Source organism: Engraulis encrasicolus, chromosome 24 (genome assembly GCF_034702125.1).
Source record: "Engraulis encrasicolus isolate BLACKSEA-1 chromosome 24, IST_EnEncr_1.0, whole genome shotgun sequence".
NCBI lineage: Eukaryota > Metazoa > Chordata > Actinopteri > Clupeiformes > Engraulidae > Engraulis > Engraulis encrasicolus.
Genome location: NC_085880.1, coordinates 39,442,642 through 39,452,641, shown reverse-complemented (window position 1 = coordinate 39,452,641; position 10,000 = coordinate 39,442,642). Strand labels below are relative to the sequence as shown.

The 10,000-nt window shown below is 46.5% G+C and overlaps 1 protein-coding gene across 1 annotated transcript in view; it reads left to right on the top strand.

Moving 5' to 3' along the window:
- ltbp1 (latent transforming growth factor beta binding protein 1) overlaps nucleotides 1-10,000 on the top strand; it is a 294,226-nt gene that overhangs the window by 149,874 nt on the left and 134,352 nt on the right. Inside the window, exons 11-12 of the mRNA XM_063191291.1 lie at nucleotides 1,019-1,144; nucleotides 9,618-9,785. Of these exons, the coding sequence (XP_063047361.1) occupies nucleotides 1,019-1,144; nucleotides 9,618-9,785 (294 nt within the window). The remainder of the gene's footprint in view (nucleotides 1-1,018; nucleotides 1,145-9,617; nucleotides 9,786-10,000) is intronic.

Genomic DNA, 10,000 nt, shown 5'->3' with positions numbered 1-10,000 from the left:
ACTTATTATATGGTGTGACGTCATCGGTCGAATGCTCCATTCATTTCAACGGGGCTCCCCAACGTTCGCACGTCTGTTATTTTTCGATAACGGACGGGTTGGTCTATAACAGACCGCTGTCAATGGCAACAAGACTTTCCACTGCTAAAGCGACTTTTCAACAAGACTCTAATCAGCTGCAGTGATAGACAACACCTGTTGTCCTGGCTAGCTGTTGCCTAGCGGTGTTCCACAACGGCACTGTTTTGTTTTGCGCAGCAACAATCTTAACATTAAATAGGCCTAAAGAAATGTCCCCGCCATGTGTGAATCATTTAAGTATATCCATATAATAAGCGGGTTAACTTTCGGCGAGTCAGTCGCTTTGTGGAATAGCAGCACTTCAGAGAGAAGTGCTCCGCTCCGCGTCGGGGTCTAAAGATTCTCTCTGTCGTGCTGCTATTCCACGGTAGCGACCTTCTCGCCGAACGTTAACCCTTACATAACACTTAGCTGACACTTTTTTAAGGAAAGCGACTTACACTTATTTAGGTGCTGGGTATTGGTTACAAGCCCTGGAGCAATGTGAGGTTAGGTGCCTTGCTCAAGGGCACTGAAGCCAAGGGTGAAGGTGCTGGTAAGAATGGGATTTGAACCTGCTGCAACCATCTGATTTAAAGGCCAGCGCTCTAACCGTTAAGCCATAACATTTTTACAATGACCAAAGAGTACAATGAACATATTTTTGAGTGGGACCAAATGTTATCTGTATACAGAGTTAATTTCAACTCTAGCCCCATAATGCACGCTGTATGGTACCTCCTGTGGCATGCTGTAATAATGATTGAAAAGTTAACTACCATAGTATAACACTACTATGACATAACATACCGGTAGTAGGCCTTTAGCAATGTACTATGACTTGGTCATTGTCATTCTGGTTACAGCAAATTTGTAACGGCATGTCTGTAAGAGTTACAGTATATTAACAGCAGAATCCTATTAATATTCATATTTTTGTTCACTGTGTGTCTTGCAGACATTGACGAGTGTGCGCAGGTGCCAGGCCTGTGCCCCAATGGAGACTGTGTCAACGCCCAGGGTAGCTACCGCTGCTACTGCCGCCCAGGCTTCCAGCCCGACTCCTCCCTGACTGGCTGCGTCCGTAAGTGACCTATGACCTTTGAACAGCCACCCCCCACCCACACACACACACACACACACACACACACACACACACACACACACACACACACACACACACACACACACACACACACACACACACACACACACACACACACACACACACACACACACACACACACACACACACACACACACGTGCACACAATCACATATGTATAACTGTAAGCGTGTTCATGACGACAGAGAACGCATGCTGATGTCTGTTCCCATTCCGGTTCCTGCACCTAATCTCGAATTTACTGGCGCGTTCACGCTGGACATGTGATGTTCAGGATCCTGGAAATTGGCTTGCGGTGCACACTGGAAAATACAAATTTGAATCCTTCAAACTGTGATGGCAAGGAAGGAAGACGTCAGCAGGTTTGTGTGGGTAAACACATGGTCACATCTGGTACACAATCTAGGTGAACGAACGGCAGGTGTTTAGCAGGTAAGCACATTAGCGTAACAAAGCGTAACCACGGTTCAGGACCCTGTTTCTTGAAACAGTCTTTGCTAACCAATTAGCAACTTACTAGGTTTCCAATGGGAAAATTGCATTGCAACCAAGTAAGTTTCTAACTTAGTTAGCAACAATGTTGTCGAGAAACACACTCCTGGCCGGCCTGAAAACAGCATCTGTGACCTTTGACCTTTTTTCCAACTCAAACACACAGTAGTGTATGTGCGTATGCCTGTATGTATGGGTCGCTACCCTGGTCTGAATGCTGCATGTGAAGGTGCTTGAGGCGCATGAGACGGGGTCACTGGCATAGCCTGATTATCATCGACTTTCGAGTCTCTTCGAGACTTGGTCTGACCAAGCGCTTAGCAATTTTCATTTCCCAAACGGCATGGTTGACAAGCCTCCCTTAGTTTGCTAATGATTGTTTGATTCCCGACAAAGTGGGAGGAGTTCCCGATTTTTCGGGAGCTCAGAAAGTGCATGCATTGCTCTTGACCTGACTAGTAGCAACACTGAAGGTGTTGCGCCACTAGGAGGGCGCGGCCTGGCTACAGTGGCAGTGACTGAGCCTCGTTCATGACGGAGGAATGGAGGCAGGCCCGGAGCTATGGGCCGGGCGGGGGTATTTTCTCCTGAAGGCAGAGAATGCGTGCATATCAGTGGCACAGGTGCTGCACAAAAATAAAATAACTGAAGTAAATGACAGTTGTCCGCAACACTGTTAATGCTCGTTGTTAATGTTAATGCTGCTAAACGTCGTGCCAATAAACAACTGGGAGCATTAACAGTGTTGCGGACATCTGTCCTTTACTTCAGCATTTTCAGCACCTGAACCCAGGGCCCTGCCATTCCGTATTGATGGTGGGGGCCCTTTTAGGACCTTGGCAGGCCATACTGTATCTGAGGTCCTGTAATGACGCATTCAGGCCGACTGAGAACTGTGCAGGTACCTGTTCCCGCACCCAATCGCGAACTGGCTGGTGTGAGTTCACAGCGTGAATCTTTACATTCGCAATTCGAACCGAAAAATACTTGTGTGTTTTTTCTCCAAGAACCATGACGACAACGGACATGCCGAACAGATCTGGGGTGCATTTCTGGGAAGTGTAGTTGCTAACTATGTGAGCTACTTCGTTGGTTGCAATGCAATTTCTCATTGGTGACTACCCAAGTTGCTAACTGCTAACTACTTTGCTTTCCAGAAATGCACCCCTAGCGCGGGCACAGGCACAGTGTCAGCATTTCGCCTCGACCTCGGGCCCTGTGTGCAGTTGTACTCTCAGCAGGGCCGGATTAAGATGGCCCGGGGCCCCTATGCTACAGGTTGCAGTGGGGCCCCCCAGAGGGCAAATTTTGTGAAAATGTACATAGACAGTGTCATAATTACGAGCTAGAAGTTCAGGATAACATGTCTGAAAACTGTTCTCAGCATGGTAGATAAATTTTTCAATGTTGCATCTTGTCCCAATTCTGCAATTTTTCACTTTTGTCCAATCAGGGGGGCCCTGGCAGGTGGGGGCCCCTAGGCTGCAGCCATATCTAGCCTGTGCATTAATCCGGCCCTGACTCCCATTGATTATAGGACAAGACTCGAGTGTGGCTTTGTGAATCTGAAAAAAATAAAAATAAAATTGGGGTGGGGGCTGGGGAGTAGGGGCTTGGGCAAGAGGGGTAGTACTGCTGGGAAACTGGGTAAAGGGTTTCATACCGGAAAACATTCCAGAGAACAAAAATGTGTGTGTGTGTGTGTGTGTGTGTGTGTGTGTGCGTGCGTGCCTGCCTGCCTGCCTGCCTGCCTGCGTGCGTGCGTGCGTGTGTGTGTGTGTGTGTGTGCGTGTGTTTTTCTCATGTTTGCACATGAAACTTTTGGATTTTGTTTTCAAAGAATTCGAGGAACTCGCGTCAACATGGAAACAGTAAAAAGAGCCCGAGTGATGTAGTACACTGTAAGTCATGGCAGATGCACTCTCAGTTTCCCCTTGCCCACATGTAAAGAAGAGACAGAGAGAGAGAGAGAGAGAGAGAGATAGAGAGAGAGAGAGAGAGGGAGAGGGAGAGAGAGATAGAGAGGGTGGGGAGATAGAGAGGGAGAGAAAGGGAGGCAGAGGGAAAGAGAGGGGGAGAGAGAGAGTACATGAGAGGGAGAGAGAGGGAGGCAGAGAGAGAGAGGGAGAGAGAGGCAGAGAGAGAGGCATATCAAGAAAGGAAACGACAAAGGGAAAGAGAGAGAGGTGGAGAAAAGAAGGAATAGACTGATTGATAGAATAGTACAGTAGGAATGAATGGGTAAGCAGGAAGTGATTTTCTCTTTGCACTTGGCACCTCTGAGAGGGGTATGTTTGGTACGTACATGCAACCATGTTCACCATTGCCCCAACCCAAATGATTTAGTTTATATATGAAAGTGCTTTGAGATAACTTTAGTTGTGATATTGCGTTATATAAATACAGGTTGACATTTTGACATTATTCCTTAAAGTTGTACTGTGTAAGATTTTTTATTGTTTATTTCCAGAGTTCATGCTACCCATTCATTAATGTTACCTTTTTCATGAATAGCCTACTTACCACCACCATCAAATTCTAAATATAAAGGGGGGTCTTCTCCATGGTCCGCCATTTTGAATTTCCAGAAATAGACATTTTTAGCTGCAAAACTGACTACTTGGGCCATACTAGAAAATATCCGTTTATTACTTAGTAAACTTTCATGAATAGATCAAATGTGGCAATAGACAACCCAGTTTCAACGAGCAGCATAGTTGCAGTACATTTTTGGACCATTTCCTGCACAGTGCAGTGCACCTTTAAAATGTCACTGTGTAGCCTCTTACTGCAGATGGGGTCACTGACGGGCCTATTCACTGTTTGTTGAAAATACTCACAAAACTACATTATAACAACATTGCTATGACAGTACAGAGAGCGTTAAGTCATACATAGCCATTACAATTTTTGGTGATAGTAAGGTTATAACATAGGCTAAAATCAGGGTTAAAGTGTTAAAGCAGAACAAAGTGTCAATTTCTTTTGTAGCGTTTTGTTGAGTATGAAATCCTCCTCGCTGCGCCAGTGTTTGAGCTGCATGTGTTGCCTAGCTGCGCTTCAACGGGGGAATGGCTTTCGTTTGTGTTTTTGTTTTGTTTGCTCCGACTGCATCTCGTATCCATGTTTGCACATCTGCGTGCGTTGTTTAGCCACGGCACACACAGCGTTATGTGATTATGTGATTATGCTTGCTGCAATGAATGAGTGTTTTTTTTTTGCTCTCGATAACGTGCATGACTGCAACAGTAACCAACGGTAGCAGAGCAGCATGCTAAATGGGACGTGGTGGCTATGGATGCGGCAGGGTGAGGCAGTGGGTACAGTCAGAGACACTCTACATGAGACGAAACACTTAGAGGGGCTCCAGGTAGGACTGAAAGTTTAATTGTAATCACTGTCCCGAGTCAGCCGATGGTTACGTGAGTCATTAGTAAGTGAACGATGGCTCTCGTGACCGCTTCCACGGTCCGTTGTCAGAAAACCCCACATGCAACTTTTGACAGTGCGGTCCGAACGAGTGTCGTGGGAAACACTTTTCATTTGAAAAATCACTTTACATATCGTATTCAGATTTGTATCAACTGCTGGCATTCCATGATGAAAAACAGTCTCACCGTGCGTTTCGTTAAACAGCATTTTTTCATAACGGTGTAGATTTTGAGACAGGCATGCCTCGGACACCGTGCAAATGACGTCATCCTACCTAGTGCCTCTTTAAGAAGACATCCATAGGTATAAGGTTGGAGTAGGTTCGCACACTAAACAAGACACAATGGTCAAGCACAAGGAGTTTTTTTATTTTAGTCAGAGCAGGGTATAGCAGACGTTTCAGGCTGTTGCCATCATCAGTGCTCCCTCGGTGAGAGAGAGGGGGGGGGGGTACAGATGAGGTTCTGTGGAGAGAGGGAGAGAGGGAGAGAGAGGGGGTATAGATGAGGTTCTGTGGAGAGAGAGAGAGAGGGAGAGAGAGGGGGTATAGATGAGGTTCTGTGGAGAGAGAGAGAGGGCACAGAGGAGGTTCTGTGGAGAGAGGGAGAGAGGGAGAGAGGGCACAGAGGAGGTTCTGTGGAGAGAGAGAGGGGGGGATATAGATGAGGTTCTGTGGAGAGAGAGAGAGGGGGTATAGATGAGGTTCTGTGGAGAGAGGGAGAGAGGGAGAGAGAGAGGGCACAGAGGAGGTTCTGTGGAGAGAGAGAGGGGGTATAGATGAGGTTCTGTGGAGAGAGAGAGAGAGGGGGTATAGATGAGGTTCTGTGGAGAGAGAGAGAGAGGGAGAGAGAGGGGGTATAGATGATGTTCTGTGGAGAGAGAGGGGGGGGGGGGGCTTACAGAAGTGCTGTGGCCAGCCGGTGTGATTGCCGCCTGCCATGTCTGATTTCCCACACGTGCCCCAGAGGAGACAGAACCATGAGACTGTGTGTGTGTGTGTGTGTGTGTGTGTGTGTGTGTGTGTGTGTGTGTGTGTGTGTGTGTGTGTGTGTGTGTGTGTGTGTGTGTGTGTGTGTGTGTGTGTGTGTGTGTGTGTGTGTGTTGTGTGTGTGTGTCAGAACAGAGAGAACCATGAGACTGTGTGTGTGTGTGTGTGTGTGTGTGTGTGTGTGTGTGTGTGTGTGTGTGTGTGTGTGTGTGTGTGTGTGTGTGTGTGTGTGTGTGTGTGTGTGTGTGTGTGTGTGTGTGTGTGTGTGTGTGTGTGTGTGTCAGAGCAGAGAGAACCATGAGACTCTGTGTGTGTGTGTGTGTGTGTGTGTGTGTGTGTGTGTGTGTGTGTGTGTGTGTGTGTGTGTGTGTGTGTGTGTGTGTGTGTGTGTGTGATCCATGAGACTCTCAGGCGCCGTCACAATTAACGCGGGAGGGACACAGGCCCCTCCTCTCTCACCCTCGCTTACACTGCGGAACAGTCCTGCAGTCACGCACACACACACGCGCGCGCGGGCGCGCACACACACACACACACACACACACACACACACACGCGCGCGTGCGCACACACACACACACACGCACAAGTACCAAAAACACTCTCTCTCTCTCTCTCTCTCTCTCTCTCTCTCTCTCTCTCTCTCTCTCTCTCTCTCTCTCTGTCTCTCTCTGTCTCTCTCATACACACACAAACAAACAAACAAACACACACACACACACACACACACACACACACACACACACACACACACACACACACACACACACACACACACACACACACACACACACACACACACACACACACACACACACACACATACAGTATGCATACGCATGTAGATACCCACATACCCAGACTGCATGCCAACGCATTTATATGCACACAAACACATACTGTAGTGAGCTTCATGCGAAACCCGCATGCATAAACAAGCCTCTTCGTTTGTATGCACAAATCAAAATAAATTACTCAAAGACGCATATTTGGCAGTTGCAAAGGTCACTAATGCATGATTCAGGTAACTGAGCATGACGTTGAGCAAACTAGCGGTCTACAGCAAAGAATTCATAAGAGGGATCCTATGAACGCACACACGCACGCGCACACACACACACACACACACACAGAGACACACACACACACACACACACACACACACACACACACACACACACACACACACACACACACACACACACACACACACACACACACACACACACACACACACACACACACACACACACACACACACACACACACACACACACACACACACTAATCAACATAACCTGTGTTCTACCGCCCCTCCACTTCTCAACGGGTAATAATATGACACCATGTATCCAGAGTGTGAAATAATGTTAGCCAAATAAAAAAGTGAAAAAATAAATTGGGAGTCCACTGTACTGACCTTTCGTCTCGAGAAAAAACGAAGGAAAGGTTGCTGTTTTTTTTTCTTGGTAACAATTTATTTTAGTGTTACATCTATTAGCAATAATACATACAACATAAGTAAGACCTGTACAAAGCAAAATCAAACATTTGTTAGGCATGTATTCGCAAATGTCTTGTTCATGCACAATAAGGGACTTAATACCAACTTAACCTTAGTAAGGACGTAGTTTACCAAATAAAAAGAGTACGAAGTACATTTTGGCGTAATTACAACACTAGCACATGGCATTTCATAGCTGTTACACCATTCACTCAATTGTACCTAATAAGGTAGATAGACTGTGTTGTTACTGAAAAACACTGAAAACCTAACAAGGACCCACCACAAACTTGATCCAGCCAGCGTAGAGTCAGCTGATCATAGGACAAGTACAGGGTCTACTGGTTACTTAGATGCGTTGCTTGTGTTTATTTTTTTACTTTTACTTTTACTTTTGACACCTCTGCATATAAACATAATTCTTATAATTCTTATCCTGTGTGCAAGTTAGCAGACAATGTATGCAGACGATAGCGTTAGATTTATTACGATCCAAAACAAACCTTTGTAAATTGAGTCAATTGAGACGGAAATATCTTTGCTTCTCCTTTTTTATTAAAGTCCTGTTTTGGCCGCACTAATCCAATAATATGATTTGATAACTGAGCATGTGAACGGACTGGCTGACTCCAACACTGTCCAATCACTTGGGACACACACACACACACACACACACACACACACACACACACACACACACACACACACACACACACACACACACACACACACACACACACACACACACACTGGCTTGAGGATGATGGATGGCTGCTGTGGTCTGGTTCGTATCAAACATGTTCTCTCTCTCTCTCTCACACACACACACCCTGTTTGGCTCTCCATATCTCCCTGTCTTGGTGTGTCTGTCTTCCTTTTGGGGTTTGGTCAATATGAATGCATGCATGCCCTTGCACGATGTCTCCAAGCCTGCGAATGGAGGAATTTCTGTGTTACACTTGCATCTTTATTTATTTATTTTTTGCACACAAAATTATCTGGAGTCAACCAACCCGCTACATGGTCAACTCCCACAAACACAAACTCCATTTTGCTCCACATCCGCACCATGACTCCCATTGCACATTGTTCTCTTCTCCTCCAAAGGGTTCTGTTGCTATAGTTACTATGCTCTGTGTTGTTACAGTAGATTACTGTAGTTTTTTCCCCCCACCTGTGCACTTTTTTACTCTGTCTCAAAAATTCCTTTGAAAAGTAGTGAAACCTCCCAGTATCAACTCTGGGGTGCATTTCTCGAAAGCCTAGTTGTTAGCCAGTTAGCAACTTGGGTCGTTGCCAATGGGAAAGTGCATTGCAAACAGCAAAGTAGCGAATGTTATTAGCAACTATGGTTTCGAGAAATGCACCTCTGTCCTTTAGCTACAGAATGAAGGCACTCATTGATTGGGAGGTTTTCACCATCATGTCAAGGCATTTTTGACCCAAAGCATCTAGATTTTATGTTCACATCTCATGTTCATGGTCTTGTAGTAGCCCATTAGTGGGAGAAATAGTTGGGTCTGTTCTGTTTCTCTTTTTTAATGATTTTACGGTGATGGGAAACCACTTTTTATTTTTATTTTCTTTCTTTCCTCTCTTTCTTTCTTTTTTTTCTCTCTTTTTTTCTCCCATGTTTGTCTTACACCCTGGTGCACTTCACTTCAACCCTGTTCCCCATTTCCTTCCTTCACACACACTTCATCCTTCCTTCCATCCTTCCCTCCTCACTTCCTCCTTCCTTCCTCCTTCCTGTCTCCTTCCTTCCCTTCTCTTCTCTTTCCTCCTCACTGCCTCCTTCCTTCCTCCTTCCTTCCCTTCTCTTCTCTTTCCTCCTCACTTCATCCTTCCTTCCCTTCTCTTCTCTTTCCTCCTCACTTCATCCTTCCTTCCATCCTTCCTTCCCTTCTCTTCTCTTCCCTCCTCACTTCCATCCTTCCTTCCCTTCTCTTCTCTTTCCTCCTCACTTCATCCTTCCTTCCTCCTTCCTGTCTCCTCACTTCCTCCTCCTTGTCCAGCCGACACCCCTGTCGTCCCAGAGGAGAAGGGCGACTGCTTCCGATTGGTCGGTTCGGGGAGGCAGTGCTTGCACCCGGTGTCAACCCAGCTGAGCAAGCAGCTGTGCTGCTGCAGTGTGGGTAAAGCCTGGGGCCCTCGCTGCGACAAATGCCCCCCGCCCGGAACAGGTAAGGCCCCCCCCCCCCCCCTTTCCTTGGACCCCCCCTCCCCCCTCGACTCCATCATCTCCAGCATCTCTATGTCAGAGCCATGGAATTTAGGGGGTGCGTTTCTCGAAAGCATAGTTGTAAGCCAGTTAGCAACTTGGGTAGTTGCCAATGGGAAATTGCATTGCAAACAACAAAGTAGCTAACGTAGTTAGCAACTATGGTCTTGAGAAATG